Source organism: Hemitrygon akajei, chromosome 10, assembly GCF_048418815.1.
Source record: "Hemitrygon akajei chromosome 10, sHemAka1.3, whole genome shotgun sequence".
Classification (NCBI taxonomy): Eukaryota; Metazoa; Chordata; class Chondrichthyes; order Myliobatiformes; family Dasyatidae; genus Hemitrygon; species Hemitrygon akajei.
In genome coordinates, this window is record NC_133133.1 from 23,923,489 (window position 1) to 23,940,623 (window position 17,135).

The window sequence follows — 17,135 nt, forward strand, 5'->3', positions numbered from 1 at the left end:
CCTCATCTCTTTTGGCTCCACACATGGATTACCATTCTGATCTTCCAGAGGACCAGTTTTGTCCCTGGCAGTCCTTTTGCTGTGAAGGATTTTCCTTCAACTTGTCTGCCAGAGCAACCTCATGCCTTCTTTTAGCCTTCCTGATTTCTTTCATAAGTGTTCTCTTGCATTTCCTGTACTCAGTAAGCACCTTATTTGTTCCTAGTTGCTTATGCCTGCTGTGCACCTCCTTTCTCTCTCTTAACTAGGGCCTTAATTTCTCTTGAAAATCTAAGTTCCCTACACTTGTTATCTTTACCTTTTATTCTGACAGGCACATACAAGCTTTGTTCTCTCAAAATTTTGTTTTTGAAGGCCCCCCCACCTTTCCAAGAACACCTTTGCCAGAAAACAGCCTGAACCAATCCACACTTGCCATGTCATTTCTGATGTCATCAAAACTAGCCTTTCTCCAGTTTATAATCTCAATCCTATCTCTTTGCATAATTACTTTGAAACTAATAGCATTGTGGTCACTGGATGCAAAGAGTTCTCCGACACAAACTTCTGTCACGTGCCCTGTGCCATTCCCTAATAGCAAATCCCATATAGCATTAGCATGCTCTTTCATTGGGAATAATATGTACTGATGAAGGAAACTTTCCTGAACTCAATTGGCAAACTCGATCTCATCTAGTCCTTTTACAGTAGGGGGTTTCCCAGTCAATTTGTAGAAAGTTAAATTCACCTACTATAACAACCTTATGCTTATTGCATCAGTCTGCATCCTCTTTGCAAATTTGTTCCTGTAAATCCTTAGGACTGTTAGGTAGTCTGTAATATAGCCCCATTAACGTGATCATATCTTCCTTATTTCTCAGTTCCACCCATGACGCTTCCCTAGTCAAGTTCTCCAGTCTGTTCTGAGACATTTTCCCTGACTATTAATGCAACCCCTCCTCCTTTAAACCCTCCCGCTCTGTCATATCTAAAACAACACAACCCCAGAATACTAAGCTGCCAGTCCTGCCCCTCCTGCAACAAAGTCTCATCAATAGCTACAACGTCATAATTCCAAGTGTTGATCCTTGTCCTGAGCTCATCTGCCTTTCCTACAGTACTTCTTGCATTGAAATATATGTAGCTGAGGATACTAGTCGCACCATGCTCAACCTTTTGATTCCTGACTTTGTCTGAGGTCTTACCTACATCTGCCTCCACAACCTCTCCACTAACTGTTCTAGCAGTCTGGATCCCATCCCCCTGTAACTCTAAACCCCACCATGCAGCATTAACAAACCTTTCTGCTGGGGTATTTGCCCCTCTCCTGCGCAGGTGCAAACCATCCCTTCTGTACAGGTCCCACCTTCCCTGCAAGAGAGCCCAATGATCCAAAAATCTTATGCCTTCTCTCCTGCACCAACTCTCTAGCCACGCATTAAATTGTTTAATTTTCCTAGTTCTGGCCTCGCTAGCATGTGGCATGGGTAGCAATCCTGAGGTCCCAACCCTGGAGATTCTGCCCTTTGACTTAGCAACTCCCTGAACTCTGTATGCAGAACCTTGTCACTCGTCCTACCTATGTTATTGGTACCTGCTTGGACCACAACTTCTGGCTGTTCACCCTTCCACTTAACAATGCTGAGGACTCATTCCGAGATATCCCAGGCCCTGGCACCCAGGAGGCACCATACCATCCGAGGATCTCGGTCTCGCCCATAGAACCACCGGTCCGTTCCCCCAACTAACGAATCCCCTATCAGTACAGTGTGCCTCTCTTCTCCCACTTCCCTTCTGAGTCACAGAGCCAGACTCAGTGCCAGAGACGCAACCACCATGATTTTCCTCTATTAAGTCAACCCCCACCACCCCCAACTGTATCCAAAGTGATATACTGTATACCTGTTGTTGAGGGACAATAGCCAAAAGGGAACTTTGCACTGCCTCCTTAACCCCTTTCCTCTTCCAAACTGTCACCAGCTTCCTGTGTCCTGCACCTTGGGTGTAACTCCCTCTCTATATGTTCTCTCTATCACCCCTTCAGCCTCCTCAATGATTCAGAGTTCATTTAGCTTCAGCTCCAACTCCTTAATGTAGATTATTCAAAGCTGCAGCTGGATGCACTTCTTGCAATTGTAGTTATCCAGAGCATTGGAGGTCTCCCTGCCTTCCCACGTCCCACAAGAGGTGCATTCCACTGTCCTGCCTAGCATCTCTACTGTCCTAACTGTGCAGTTGAGAACTTCCCATGATTCAGGACATTTACAAAGACAGGTGTGAAAAAAGGGCCTGTAAGATCATTGGGCGCCCAAGTCGCCCCAACCACAATCTATTCCAGCTGCTACCGTCTGGGAACTGGTACCACAGCATAAAAGCCAGGACCAACAGGCTCCAGGACAGCTTCTACCACCAGGCCATCAGAATGATTAACTCACGCTGATTTGAGTGTATTTCTATGTTACATTGACTGTATTTATTATAGCTTGTTATAAATTACTACGATTGCACATTTAGATGGAGATGTAACGTAAAAAATTTTTACTCCTCATGTATGTGAAGGATGTAAGAAATAAAGTCAATTCAATTCAACTCAAGGGAAAGAAAAATAATCTTAACCTTGAGCTTTTCTTTTCTCCTGCTTTCTCTGACTGAAGCCTGTCTTCGCTTAAACCTCGAAGAGCTAAAACCTCGAGATCACCACTCTGACTCTGTCCACTCAGATGACGGCCACTGTGCTTGCCCGTTCCTTCCTTTAATTTGCTCGTGCTAATCAATCTCAGCTGCAGATTGGTTGCTGGTCTAAGCTTCCACGACCTGCTGCTCCCTTTTCTACTCGAATAATGGACCTGAATGAAATCCCCTCCTTGCAAACTTCCAATGCCAGATTGGTCGCTGGTCAAAGCTCTATTCTTCCCACATTTTCATCAATTCATCCCAACATTTTACCACTCACCTGCACACCTGGCTAATTAACCTGCCATCCCACACATTTTTAGCATGTGAGAGGAAACTCACATGATCACAAAGAAAAACATTTACACAACAGCACAAAAGCAATCTCTGAGTTTCTGCAGGACCACAATGCTCTGTCAGTCAAAGTTCAAAGGAACTTTATTATTGAAGTATATAAATGTTACCATCTACTACCTTGAGATTCATTTTTTGCTGGCATTCATAATAAAACACAGAAATACAATGGACTCAATGAAAAGAACTACACACAAACAAACAGTCAAACTACACTCAAATGAAGTTATCGTGGTAGCATCCACATAACTCGTTCTTCACTTTTCCTCCTTGCTGAATTCTCTCCTGGCAAGTACAATTAGCTGAAGCATCATCTATTACACGTGGTTGATTTCTACGCAAGGTTGATTTTGAAGGCAGAATGCAGGGTTTTTAGCAGTGTTTAGGAGCAGAGGAATCTTGGGATTCACATCCGTAGATCTCTGAAAATTGCCCTGCAGGTTGATAGGGTGCTTAAGAAGGTATATGGTATGTTGGCCTTCCATTAGTCAGGGGATTGAGTATAAGAACTGCGAGGGAATGCTGCAGGTCTATAAAAACGTAGTTAGACCACACTTGGAGTATCGTGTTCAGTTCTGGTCACTTCATTATAGGAAGGATGGGGAAGCTTTAAAGAGGTACTGTCTGGATGAGATAAACCAGGATGTTGTCTGGGTTGAAGAGCATGTCTATTGAGGATAGGTTGAGTGAGCTAGGGCTTTTCTGTTTGGAATGGAGGAGGAAAGAGTTAACTTGATAAATTTGTACCAGATGATAAGAGGCATCGATAGAGTGGACAGCCAGAGACTTTTTCCCAGGGCAGAAATGGCTAATGCGAGGGGGCATAACTTCAAGGCATTTTGAAAAACATGTAGGAGGGATGTCGGAGATATTTTTTTTCCCACAGAGCGGTAGGTACATGGAATGCACTGTCAGAGGTGGTGGTAGAGGCAGATATATGAGAAATATTCGAGGCTTTTAGGTAAGCACATGGATGTAAGAAAAATAGGAGGGCTATGTAGGAGAGAAGGGTTAGATCAGTCTTGGAGTAGGTTAAAGGTTTGGCATAAATTAAAGTTCAAAGGGCTGGTACTGTATTGTACCGTTCTGTTCTGTGTTCTATGCAACTCAAGCAACAATATACATGACTAAATCAAGGCAAAGATTCAAACAGTATTGCTATGTTTAGTGCAAATACTGTGCATTTTGGGTCAAGTTTAAGAAAATATTCCTGACTTATGGAAGTTTAATCAGGTAAAGTTCAAGAATAGCTTGGCAACTTAATGAATGATTTAAGTGGAGCTAGCTGGAGATACAGAGAAGGAACTGACCCATCTTCTGTGAACTAATTAAAGAGGGTAAAAGTATTTTGTTCAGCTGCACTTAACTGTACATGGCTCAAGTCATTCTGAAGCACATTCATGAATTTTGCACACAAGCTAAATAGCATGGGCTCATTGAGATGTGTGTTCCTTATTCTGCAGGTACTCCTGGAATTTCTGGTCCGAAGGGAGCTGATGGTTTACCAGGTCCTCCTGGCCTTATTGGACTTCCTGGTCCTCCAGGTATATTAAAAATATTTAAACATAACATTGGCTGGAAACGTCATTTTTTTCAAGGTTTTAGGCCATCATAATTGATGTGAACTTCGGTAGCTTATAAAATGTGGGCTCCTAGGTAGGAGCGGATTGCAGCTGAAACATTATTAAGTTCAAAGTTCAAACCTCAAAGTAAATTTATTATCAAAGTATATATATGTCACCATATACTCCCCGATGTTCACTCCTCTCTCCGGGGTGCCGGAACCTTTTGCTGTTCCGTCGTTTGGTTAACTTAAATGCTGTCCCAGATAGACTGTAAGGATAGAGTGTCGGGATTGGAGGCAGAGCCCGATTTTACTCACTCTCCGTGATGGTCTCTGCTCTCTCCATAGCGCAGAGCCTATGAAAACTGCCCTGGTTGCTGTGCTCTGTACGATGAGCTGATAGGCGAAGCTTTGGGCCTGCTCCAGGGTTCAGATCTGAGGACCCAATTTTGGTTTGAAATGTTGTTTGCTTCAGTTGTTTTGCACGATTTGTGTGTGTTTTTCCCCTTTCTCTTGCACATCGGGTGTTGGTCTTTTTTTCTCTTTAATTGGGTTCTTTCGGATTTCTTGCCTTGTGGCTACCTGTAAGCAAATAAATCCCAAGGTTGTGTAATTTATGCATTCTTTGATAATAAATGTACCTGGAAAATGCTGGAGGAACTCAGCAGGTCAGGCGGCGTCTATGGAAATGAATAAACAGCCGACGTTCTGGGCCGATACCTTTCTTCAGGACTGGGAAGGAAGGGGGAAGGGGAAGGAGAACCGGCTTAGAAGGTAGTAAGTGAAATCAGGTGAGTGGGAAAGGTAAAGGGCTGAAGAAGAGGGAATATGATGGGAGAGGAGAGTGGACCGTAGGAGAAAGGGAAGAAGGAGGGGCACCAGGGGGAGGTGATAGGCAGGTGAGGAGAAGAGGTAAGAGTCCAGAGCAGGGAATAAAAGAAAAGAGAAGGAGGATGGGAATTTTTTTTACCGCAAGGCTAAACATCAACTGTTTATTCATTTCTGTACACGCTGCCTGACCTGCTGAGTTCCTCCAGCATTTTGTATGTGTCACTCTGGACTTGCAACATCTGCAGACTTTCTCTTGTTTAGAGACACCAGAGATTGCAGATGCTGGAACATGGAGGGACACACAAGATGCTGGATGGTCAGGGTGGGGGTGGGGGGGGGGGGGGTAGGGAGAAGGCGTAAGTGAACTGTCGAATTTTCGTATCAATGCCATTCACCTGGACTAAAAAAAAATAGATTCAAGATTCCAGGATTCAAAGTACATTTATTATCAAAGTGTGTATGCTTTATACCACCCTGAAATTCATCTTCCCCCACAGACAGTCATGAAACAAAGAAATGGGGAATCAGCCCTTTTAAAGAAAAACATCAAACAACAAACCCCCTCGCCACACGTGCAAAAAAACAATTATGCAAAGGCAACAAAAAAAGGAGCGAAAACACAATATTAAACACCAAATCGAAAGGCATAATTCAGTACTGTAGAGGGGAGAGAATCCAGTATAAAGGGTGGAAGGAAGGGCTGAAGCAAGAGCTGATGAGCAATAGGTCGATCCAAGTAAGGAGGGGTGATATTCAGATGGAGGAGGGGGGCATAAATGAAAGAAGATTCTGAGAAACATGTATTGGTTTAATTTCTCCTTTGGATTGTTCAAACATATTAACAGGTTTTAAACAATTACTTTGTCTGCAGGTGATGTGAGCACACCTGGGCCTCCAGGACCACCGGGAGAGAAAGGACAACCTGGCCGTGATGGAATTCCTGGCCCAGCTGGTGCAAAGGGAGATCCAGGTTTGTCCAATTCCTTAAAAAAAATGCCTCAAACAGAATCCTTTCCTTGTTCTTATAGGCTGCGAAAGACATTCGGAAGTTCTTTGCAGAAGTGTAAGCCTGAAGGAGACCTGTTCGTAGGAAGGAGATTAGGACTTGGTCAGGATGGAAGAATTTGGCAAGGACAGAGGTGGAGCGCTTTAAGTGTGGATTCTCAGAGCAGGTTGATGCCACCATTCATGATGATGGAAAAGACTGGGAGATGTACGGGAGGGGCACTGTTAGAAGATCAAATGATGGAAGGGATTGAAATGGTAGAGATTGATTCAAAAATTCTAGGAGAAATTTTATCTTAGATGTTTTCGAGACTATGCAATCAGTAAAGTTGAGACTATTGAATGAGTGTGACGTTACGTAGAACAGAATGAAGAATGTGGGGAACTGATGGTTGACAGAGATTATAGGTTAAGTTGTTTGCAGGTTTTTTTTATTGTTGCTGTTTACAAAGCAGAGTTAGAGGCATCATTTTTTGTTGTTTCTCGCCTATAATCCTCCCAGGAACTGCTTGCTGGTCCATCCTGACTAAGATATCTAAGAATAGGTCTGGACGTTAAGAACATAAAAGTACTGCAGGTCTACCCCATCAACGAGTTACTCGTTGGTGGAGAAACCGAAGGAGCAGATCGTGCCGCAGCCTGTGTCAGAGGTGCCATGGTAGTTAGTGCACAGTCTAACAGCAAATGATCATCTTAGCCGCTTTTCATGAGATTGCAAGACCCTGTGGGACATTGTTCATGTGGAATGCTACAAGTCCGATTCACTGATTTACTGCCAGATGGCGGGGGAGCTGCGTGGCCTCGGTCGTCACGTGTTTATAGCCATCCAGGAGAGAGGCAGTGGAGTCAGTGTGACACAGCGTCCGAGCGGGAGTCGATGCTGCTCCCAGTCTTCGTTTGGCAGTAGACAACCTGTATTCGATTTCAGATTGTTGCACCATTCATGGACTTAGGGTCTTGGACTATACAGGTGCCTTGAGCTGTGTGTGACTGATGGCACCTTGACTCCAGGGCAACGCCATTTTGTTTGGCTGAATCCATGGGTATTTATGTATGTTTGAATGACAGACTTGAGCTTGAGGAAAACAAATTAGAAAAGATCTGATTATGTTGAACCATCGACCTCTTCTGTGCTATGTGTACATCAGGAACTGAAGTATCAAATTCTAATGTGTATCTTTCTATAAAAATCAGAAATATAGATCTCATGTTGCCATCTGTCTGTCAGAGTATTTACAAAGAGCCATTCTTGAAAGCAATAGTTTTTATGTTTTCAGTGCTTTTCTAAGGAAACGGATAAGTAAATGGGGTATATATCAAGCAGGTGAACCAGTACCAATCATTTTACAATATTGCCCAAGGTCGTTATCATGCCCCATGAGTTTTGATAATTGGTTCAACAATGAGCTTGAGATCTGGAAGAAAATGCAGAAATCTGGGCAGGTGGAAATTACTGAAAGGAACAGCAGACTGGTTTTATACACTGTTAGTATTGTCTGGGTGCAGTTCTGTTCTGACAGCCAATATGTCTAACACAGAACAAGCTGAAAGGGCATTAAAACAGCCTTTTAGTTACGTGGTTCTCTCATTTCCCTTTTGTCTCCAGGTCTTCCGGGCTTTGGAACTCCAGGTCCCCCTGGTCTTCCAGGATTCCCAGGTAAGTAAGAAACTGGAGGATAATCAGTTGTGTATTATAGTGAAACTTATATCTTCTAATATAACAACAGGGGTGCTGTTGATCCTGTATTAATTTCCAACTGATGGAGGATTTAATCCAAGTAAAGATTAATTTTATGCTCATAATGGTAGATGTTAATAAATCAGAATCTACAAAGTAATCTTATCGGTGTATGTGTTAAAAAATTAATAGTGAAGCTGAAAATTATTCTGAATCTGAAATTCAAACCAGTCTCTCCTTAGCTTCATACTGTTACATTGTGCATACCACTGGTAAAGTGAAATAAAAATCACCGTTGAAAGGAAATCTGAAATGGCACTGATTAAACCTGAAGGCCAATGTAAGGTCATCAGCACTTCTGAATAATTCAGGGCACTATATCAGGCAGAGAGCAGAATGACTGTGAGTTGCAATCCATGATCAAAGTGTTAAAGTGCATTTTTTTTTACAGAATAATAATTATCACAGGATAATATTTATCTACATGAAATGAAAAGATTTCAAATATGTGATAGCTGTGACTGAGGCAAAGTTCGCATTGTGGTCCAGGCATGCAAATACTGTAAGAAGCGAGATCAAAGGTTTTGTGATGTATGTGTGCTGTCTGCAGTCTATATTCTGTAGAGTTTAACTCTCACCTTTAGCACTTCTCTCGAGGATGCAGTGTTGGGTGTAGAACTGGAGGTGGATTATAAACTTTGAGCCAGAAGAAGAGAATATCTTGTAAATAGGTTACTATTTACCTAAACTATTTACCCAAGTTATCACTTACCTAACGGTGGAAAATAAAGCTCCTAATGCTAATAGCTGGATAGGATAGTGGTCCCTCTATTCATCATGTGTGTGAGAACTGGGCATGATCTCACCGACAACTATTAAATTGGGCTGCCTAGTTTGACAGCAGCCCACTGTACTCCGCTAAAGTCAGGAGGAACGTTCATGAACTGTACTAAAATTACAGAATATTTTTTCAAGTGGTCACCGAAAGATCCTTTAAGGAATTCTGTTTGATCTCAGCACCAGGGTAAATGGGTGAACCATATACTGTACAATATACATGCAGCTTACAATTAAAGTAAATTTGAATATCTGCCCAAATGGCATAATGTATAATCTTGGAAACACTTTACTGCAAATTAACCCTGTCCTTCAGTGGCAATGGCTGAAGATTAGTTTTATATGCCAAATGTCAAATTTCATGTATCTCAAAAGATCTTCTAGAACATAGAACACTGCAACACAGTACAGGTCCTTTGGACCACAGTATACGCAAATTTTTTAACCTACTCTAAGATCAATCTAACCTTTCCCTCCATTTTTATATCATACGTAAGCCTATCAAAGAGGTTCTCTTATGTCCAAAAGGTGTAGCTGCCTCTAGCACCACCCTGGCAGAGCATTCCACACACCCACCACTCTCTGTTTAAAAAATCTAACCTCTGACATCCCCCTATACTTTACCTCAATCACCTTAAAATTATGCCCCCTCGTATTAGCTATTTCCATCCTGGGAAAAAATCTCTGGCTATCTTCGGAATGATCTTGTTGATCTTTGAGGACTGAAATCCTGACTGTCAAATTATGCAGGCGATGACATCAATTGATTCTTCACGGTGAACAGTTCCACTGCCAGTGACAACCAATGTTTGAACCATTACAGCCCTACACCATGACAAACCTAGAAATGTTTCCTACAAACAGCTTCACTGAGATTCCATTGATAGTTTCTGAAAGCATCCTGCTCTTAGACATCAAATTCCATTAATTGAGTAAGAATCCTTTAAACATTTCCTACAATATTAAATCCATGTGAAAATCAAAACAAACTATGGATGCTGGAAATCTGACAAATGTTCATGAACTGCAAATGTAATTGCTTCTCAGATGCTGCCTGATCTATTGTATTTTCAGTATTTAGCTTTAATCTAGAATTTTCTATTGATAGATGAATATATAACTTTCTACCTCTGCTATCTGAGGATGCAAAAAGTGATGGTTATTTCCAGAGGAATTGTTTATAAATGGCATGTTTATGAATAATTAACCTTAAATGCATTTCAGATGATGGCTTACTGACTAATGGTTTCCCATATAGGTGCAAAAGGTGATCCAGGTATTCCAGGTATCCCAGGTGGTCCTGGAGCACCAGGTCTTAAAGGGGATCCTGGTTTCCCAGGAAGTGCAGGTCAGCAAGGTCCACCAGGTACACCTGGACCACCAGGAATTCCACTGGAAGGGCCAAAAGGCCAGCCAGGACTTCCAGGCCAGCCAGGACGGCAAGGTAAGACAGGGAGGATGTACCTTCCTTCCTGAGTGAAAAATGAGCCTGTTGCTTACTCCTACACACCTGTGCACTGTTTGTATGTGGCAAAGTAGCCACTTAACTTGTGGCAGGGATGACGAGTTGTCCACTATTTTTGTACCTTCTCGTTTCCAAGCATGGACATATTTTTTCCTTGGAACGTGTTGCATCATTTTACACTAGATTTTAAGGCACTTTCAGAATGTCCTTTTTTTATGTTCTTTTCTATGTCCTCTATAGCTGGGGGGGGGGGGGGGGGGTGGGAACCAAACTGAAGAGACAGAGGAAGAGGCAATTGGCTCACAAATGGAGAAAACTTGGAGACAGTGCGAGAGGGAGGATAAGCAGGTGATAGAGAAGGGACATGCTCACACCGATGGTTTGAGATGTATCTATTTTAATGCAAGGAGTTTTACGAACAAAGCGGATGAGCTTAGAGCGTGGATGTCAGTACCTCCAGTTGAACTTTGTCTTTTTGTGTGTTTTCCCCTAGCTGTCAGTCTGTTGTTTTGTATTGCCATGTGCTCCTGTCCCCACTCCTGCTTGAATCTGGCCCGTATTACTGAGTACTCCGTCTCTCATCTGTTTCCCATTATTACCTGTGTTGCTGCCACCTGTGTCTCATTGTTCTCCACCTATCATCTGCCTCTCTGTTTATTGCTCAGTGTATTTCAGTCCTGTATTTTCACCTGTTTGTTGCCAGATGGTGCCAGTGAGTTTTCCTGAGCCTTTTCAGCATTTGTATCTGAACTCTGTCTGTCTGAATATTGACTCTGCCTGTTTCCCGATTCTGGTTACCTTATTTACAGCAGCACGTACCTACAGAACTTTGTGGCAAATTCTTGATCACAAGAATCCGGAATGTATCCGAACGGCCAAGCGTCTCAACTCCGTCCAGCTCGTTGGTCCCTGTTTTTCTCGAGATTCAATTTTACTCTGTCCTTCTGCCCCGGTTCCAAGAATGGAAAACCAGGTGTCCTCTCCCAAAGATTTTCCTCCTCTGAGAGTGCTCACTGCCCTGTGGGTGCAGCACAATGGGACATTGAATCCATGGTGCAGCCCCTAGTCAATGCCCCACTAACCATGTTTATGTTCCCAGCTCTGTCCACTCACAGGTATTGCAGTGAGGTCATTCTTCCCAGTTATCCTGTCACCATGGAACCAAGTGTACTTGGGCCTTCATCGGTTAGCAGTCCTGGTGGCCCTCCATGGGAGATGACATCAACAACTTTGTCTCAGCCTGCTCTGTCTATGCTCAAGGCAAGAACTCTAACTGGTCACCTGCTGGCCTGTTACAACCCCTGTCTATCCCCAAGAGGCCCTGGTCCCACATTGCCCTGGATTTTGTCACCGGTCTTCCCCTGTCAAATGGTAACACCACCATTTTCATGGTAGTTCTCCAAGTCTGTACACTTCATTCCTTTACTTAAACTCCACTCTGCCAAAGAAACAGCCAAATTACTAATACTGCATGTTTTTAAATAACATGGTATACCTGTAGATGTTGTGTCAGACAGGGGCTCTCAATTCACATCCAACTTCTGGAGGGCATTCTGTATTCTTCTGGATGCCTCTGTGAGTCTCTCTTCAGTATTGCAGTGTCTGGTCTCCCAGAACCCCTCTGTGTGGAGTCAGCAGCTACCCTGGGCCGAGTACACCATAAACTTTCATCCATCCTCATCCACCAGTCTGTCCCCTTTTGAGTGCTGCCTTGCCTATCAACCTCCACTTTCCTGCCCAGGAGGAAGAGGAGGTTGGTGTTCCATTTGACAAGGCGTTCATCCGCCGTTGTCAGTGGACGTGGAGGCGCCCTCGCTCTCCCCTTCTCTGTGTGTGGCTTTCAACCCCAGACTTGCCCCTCAAGGTAGAGTCCTGCAAGCTTGCCTCTCACTTCATCAGCCCCTTTCCCATTGCCAAGGTCATCAGCCCTGCTGCTGTCCGTCTCAAGCTCCCCTCCACTCTCTGCCGCATTCATCCCACCTTCCATGTGTCCCACATCAAGCCTTTCATGAGCCACCCCCTGTGTCCTGTCTCTCCCCCCCCACATGGCTCATCGATGGGTCAGAGGCCTTCACAGTGCGCCAACTACTGGATGTACTGGATGTTCATTGCCGGGGCCGTGGCCTCCGGTACCTTGTGGACTGGGAGGGCTACAGTCCTGAGGAGAGGTGCTGGGTCCCCACCCGTAACATCCTGGACCCCTCTCTCATCAGGGACTTTCATCACCCGCACCCAGCTCTACCTGCCGTGACGCCAGGAGGCGTCCGTTCTGGGGGGGGTTACTGTCAGTACCTCCAGTTGAACTTTGTCTTTTTGTGTGTTTCCCCCCTAACTGTCAGTCTGTGGTTTTGTATTGCCACGTGCTCCTGACTCCCCAGTCCTGCTCTTCTCCGGCCCCTGTATTAGTGAGTGTCTCTCATCTGTTTCTCAATATTACCTGTATTGCTGCCACCTGTGTCTCATTGTGCTCCACCAATCATCTGCCTCTGTTTATTGCTCAGTGTATTTAAGTCCTGTGTTTTCACCTGCTTGTGGCCAGATTGTGTCAGTGACTTTTCCTGAGCCTTTTCAGCATTTGTATCTGAACTCTGTCTGTCCAAATATTGACTCTGCCTGTTTCCCGATTCTGGTTACCTTATTTACAGCAGCAGGTACCTACAGAACTTTGTGGCCCACAAAGTTGTGCCGAGCATGTCCCTACCTTAGAAATTACTAGGCTTACCCAAAACTCTCTATTTTTCTAAGCTCCATGTACCTATCCAAAAGTCTGTCAAAAGACCCTATCATGTCCGCCTCCACCACCGTGCCGGCAGCCCATTCCACGCACTCACCACTCTCTCATTTCAGCCCTGGAGGACACGGGTTCTTAGATTTCCCTGGAATTTTTGATCTCCGCCTGAACTTTGATGCTGCCTTTGTTGCCCCTCTTGATTTGCTACTCAGGAAATATCACAGTGTGCACAGTACTTGGTCAGTGATTGGGTCCCTGCTTCAATGCCCTGACAGTGGATCACTACTCGGAGATGTGATGTTGTGGCTATTACAGAGACTTGGATGGCTCAGGGGCAGGAATGGTTACTTTGAGTGCCAGGCTTTAGAAGATTCTGAAAGGGCAGGGAGGGAGGCAAAAGAGGTGGGGACATGGCACTGTTGATCAGAGATAGTGTCACAGCTGCAGAAAAGGAGGAAGACCTGGAGGGATTGTCTACGGAGTCTCTGTGGGTGGAAGTTAGAAACAGAAAGGGGTCAATAACACTACTGGGTGTTTTTTTTTATAGACCACTCAATCGTAACAGGGACATTGAGGAGCAGATAGGGAGACTGATTCTGGGAAAAGTGTAATAATAACAGGGTTGTAGTGGTAGGAGATTCTAATTTCCCACATATTGATTGGCATCTCTCTAGAGCGAGGGGTTTAGATGGGATGGAGTTTGTTAGGTATGTTCAGGAAGGTTTCTTGACAGAATATGTAGATAAGCCTACAAGAGGAGAGGCTGTACTTGATCGGGTATTGGGAAATTAATCTAGTCAGGCATCAGATCTCTCAGTGAGAGAGCATTTTGGAGATAGTGATCACAATTCTGTCATCTTTACCAGAGCATTGGAGAGGGATAGGAACAGACAAGTTAGGAAAGTGTTTAATTGGAGTAAGGGGAAATATGAGGCCATCAGGCAGGAACTTGCAAGCATAAATTGGAAACAGATATTCTTAGGGAAATGTACGGAAGAAATGTGGCAAATGTTCAGGGGATATTTCTGTGAAGTTCTGCATAGATATGTTCCAATGAGACAGGGAAAAGATGGTAGGGTACAGGAACCGTGGTGTGCAAAGGCTGTTGCAAATCTAGTCAAGAAGAAAAGAAGAGCTTACAAAAGGTTCAAAAAGCTAGATAATGTTAGAGATCTAGGAGATTATAAGGCTAGCAGGAAGGAGCTTAAGAAATTAGGAGAACCAGAAGAGGCCATGAGAAGGCCTTGGTGGGCAGAATTAAGGAAAACCCCAAGGCATTCTACAAGTATGTGAAGAGCAAGAGGATATGACGTGAGAGTATAGGACCTATCAAGTGTGACAGTGGGAAAGTGTGTATGGAACTAGAGAAGGAGATAGCAGAGGTACTTAATGAGTACTTTGCTTATCTTGCATCTGTGATTTGCATTGGAGTCTATGTGCCACTAGTGGTCGACTATAATCAAGTGCTTGAGATACTGCATACTTAATGAGGATGTACTGGAGCTTTTGGAAAGCATCAAGTTGAATAAGTCATAGGGACTGGACGAGATGTACCTCAGGTTACTGTGGGAGGCGAGGGAGAAGATTGCTAAGCCTGAGAGGCAGGAAATATGGACATTTAGAGAGGCATAATATGATTAGGAATAGTCAGCATGGCTTTGTCAAAGACAGGTCGTGGCTTATGAGCCTGATTGAATTTTTTTGAGGATGTGACTAAACACATTGATGAAGGTAGAGCAGTAGATGTAGTGTATATGGATTTCAGCAAGGCATTTGATAAGGTACCCCATGCAAGACTTAATTGAGAAAGTAAGGAGGCATGGGATCCAAGGGGACATCACTTTGTAGATCCAGAACTGACTTGCCCACAGAAGGCAAAGAGGGGTTGTAGATGGGTCACTTTCTGCATGGAGGTCAGTGACCAGTGGTGTGCTTCAGGGATCTGTTCTGGGACCCGTATGCTTAGTGTTTTTTTTATATATAAATGACCTGGATGAGGAAGTGGAGAGATGGGTTAGTAAATTTGCTGGTGACACAAAGGTTGACGGTGTTGTGGATAGTGTGGAGGGCTATCAGAGTTTACAGTGGGACTTTGATAGGATGCAAAATTAAGCTGAGAATTGGCAGATGGAGTTCATCTCAGATAAGTGTGAGGTGGTTCGTTTTGGTAGGTCAAATATGATGGCAGAATATAGTATTAATGGTAAGACTCTTGGCAGTGTGGAGGATCAGAAGGATCTTGGGAGGGATCTGTGGTTAAGGCGTATGGTGTATTGGCCTTCATCAATCGTGGAATTGAATTTAGGAGCTGAGAGGTAATGTTGCAGCTTATATAGGACCCTGGTCAGACCCCACTTGGAGTATTTTTTTTAGGACTTAATGAAGGGAAAAATATCCAGTTAAGGGGTGGAGGGTCCTTACTCTTAATTGAAAAAGGAAGATATTTACTTTAATATTATATGACCCTAAGATGTAAATAGCAGAATTAGACCATTTGGCATATTGAGGCGGTTTGCCATTCCATCATTACTCTTTATTATCCCTCTCAACTCCATTCTCCTGCCTTCTCTTCATAATCTGACACCCTTAGTAGTCACAAACTTTTCAACCTCCACGCAACTCTTTAGTGCTTGGCCAAATACCCCATCTGGTCGGATGCTTTGTGTGGTTTCAGTCTCCTGAAGGCTGCTTGCACCCCTGCTTCAGAGACTGAAGTCACAGGATCATCAGGGTCTGTGGGAGTCCATGATGGTTCCTCCATGCTTTGGTAGTCAAATCAATCATAGAAGGCATTGAGCTCATCTGGAAGCTAAACCCCATTGTTACTTATGTTGCTTAATTTTATCTTTGTAAGTCCAGCCACAGCTGTAGAGCAAACTTCATTTAAGTTTGGTCCAGAATTGCCAGTTCGCCTGTGAGATGGCTTTCCAGAGGTCATACCTGGACCGTTTGTAACTTTCTCTGTCAACAGACTTGAATGCCTCTGATCTGGCTGTCAGCAGATTACAGATCTCGTGCTTCATGTTTTGGTTGGGGAAGGCTCTGAATTTGTGAAGACACTTCCATCTACAACTGTTTTAATAAAGTTGGTGACAACCATGGTGTATTCATTCAGATGAGTCTTGAACACAGCCCTGTTCACCGACTTGAAGCAATCCTGTAGCTTCTCCTACTCCTCTGTCCTAATCTCTGAAGCTTTGTTCTTTAGCCTCTGCCTGTATGCAGGCAGGAGAAGGACAGCCAAGTGATCAGATTTAGCAAAATGTAGTCTGGGCATGGACTGGTAAGCACTCCTTATCGTGGTTTAACAGTGGACTAGTGTGTTAGGAACTCTGGTGTTGCAGATTATATGCTGATGGTAATTGGGTAGCGATTTCTTCAAACGAGTCTGGGTGAAGTCCCCAACTATGATTTGAAATGTGTTGGAATGAACGGTTTCTTGTTTGAAGATGACATCATGCAGTATCTCAAGCCCTTGATTATGGTCGGCCACTGGTAGCATGTAGACTCCAATGAGGATCACGGATGCAAACTCCCTAGTTAAATAGAATCAGACTCAGATTTAATATCACCGGTGTACGTTGTGAAATTTGTTGGTGTGTACAAGTACAAAGTACGGCAGCAGTACAATGAAATGCATGATAAATAATTATAGAGAAAAAATTGAGTTATATTAAGCATATGTAGTCAATTACGTAGTTAATTTTAAATAAGTAGTGTAAAATAACAGAAATGAAGTAGTGAGGTAGTGTTCATGGGTTCAATGTCCATTTAGAAATTGGATGGCAGAGAGGAAGAAGCTGTCCCTGAGTCACTGAGTGTGTGCCTTCAGGCTTCTGAACCTCCTTCCTGAGAGTAACAGTGTGAAGAGGGCATGTCCTGGGTGGTGGAGATCCTTAATCATGGATGCTGCCTTCCTAAGGCACTGCTCCTTGAAGATGTCTTGAATACTATGGAGGCGGGTACCCATGATAGAGCTGACTAATTTTAAAAGTTTCTGCAACTTACTTCGATCTTG

At 43.7% G+C, this 17,135-nt stretch overlaps 1 protein-coding gene and 1 long non-coding RNA gene across 2 annotated transcripts in view; one reads left to right on the top strand and one right to left on the bottom strand.

Annotated features, from left to right (window-relative positions):
- Window positions 1-17,135, top strand: part of col4a5 (collagen, type IV, alpha 5 (Alport syndrome)) — a 291,046-nt gene that overhangs the window by 221,992 nt on the left and 51,919 nt on the right. Inside the window, exons 39-42 of the mRNA XM_073057907.1 lie at window positions 4,470-4,550; window positions 6,273-6,371; window positions 8,013-8,063; window positions 10,180-10,365. Of these exons, the coding sequence (XP_072914008.1) occupies window positions 4,470-4,550; window positions 6,273-6,371; window positions 8,013-8,063; window positions 10,180-10,365 (417 nt within the window). The remainder of the gene's footprint in view (window positions 1-4,469; window positions 4,551-6,272; window positions 6,372-8,012; window positions 8,064-10,179; window positions 10,366-17,135) is intronic.
- Window positions 1-17,135, bottom strand: part of LOC140734222 (uncharacterized) — a 41,785-nt gene that overhangs the window by 19,507 nt on the left and 5,143 nt on the right. The window lies entirely within an intron of this gene.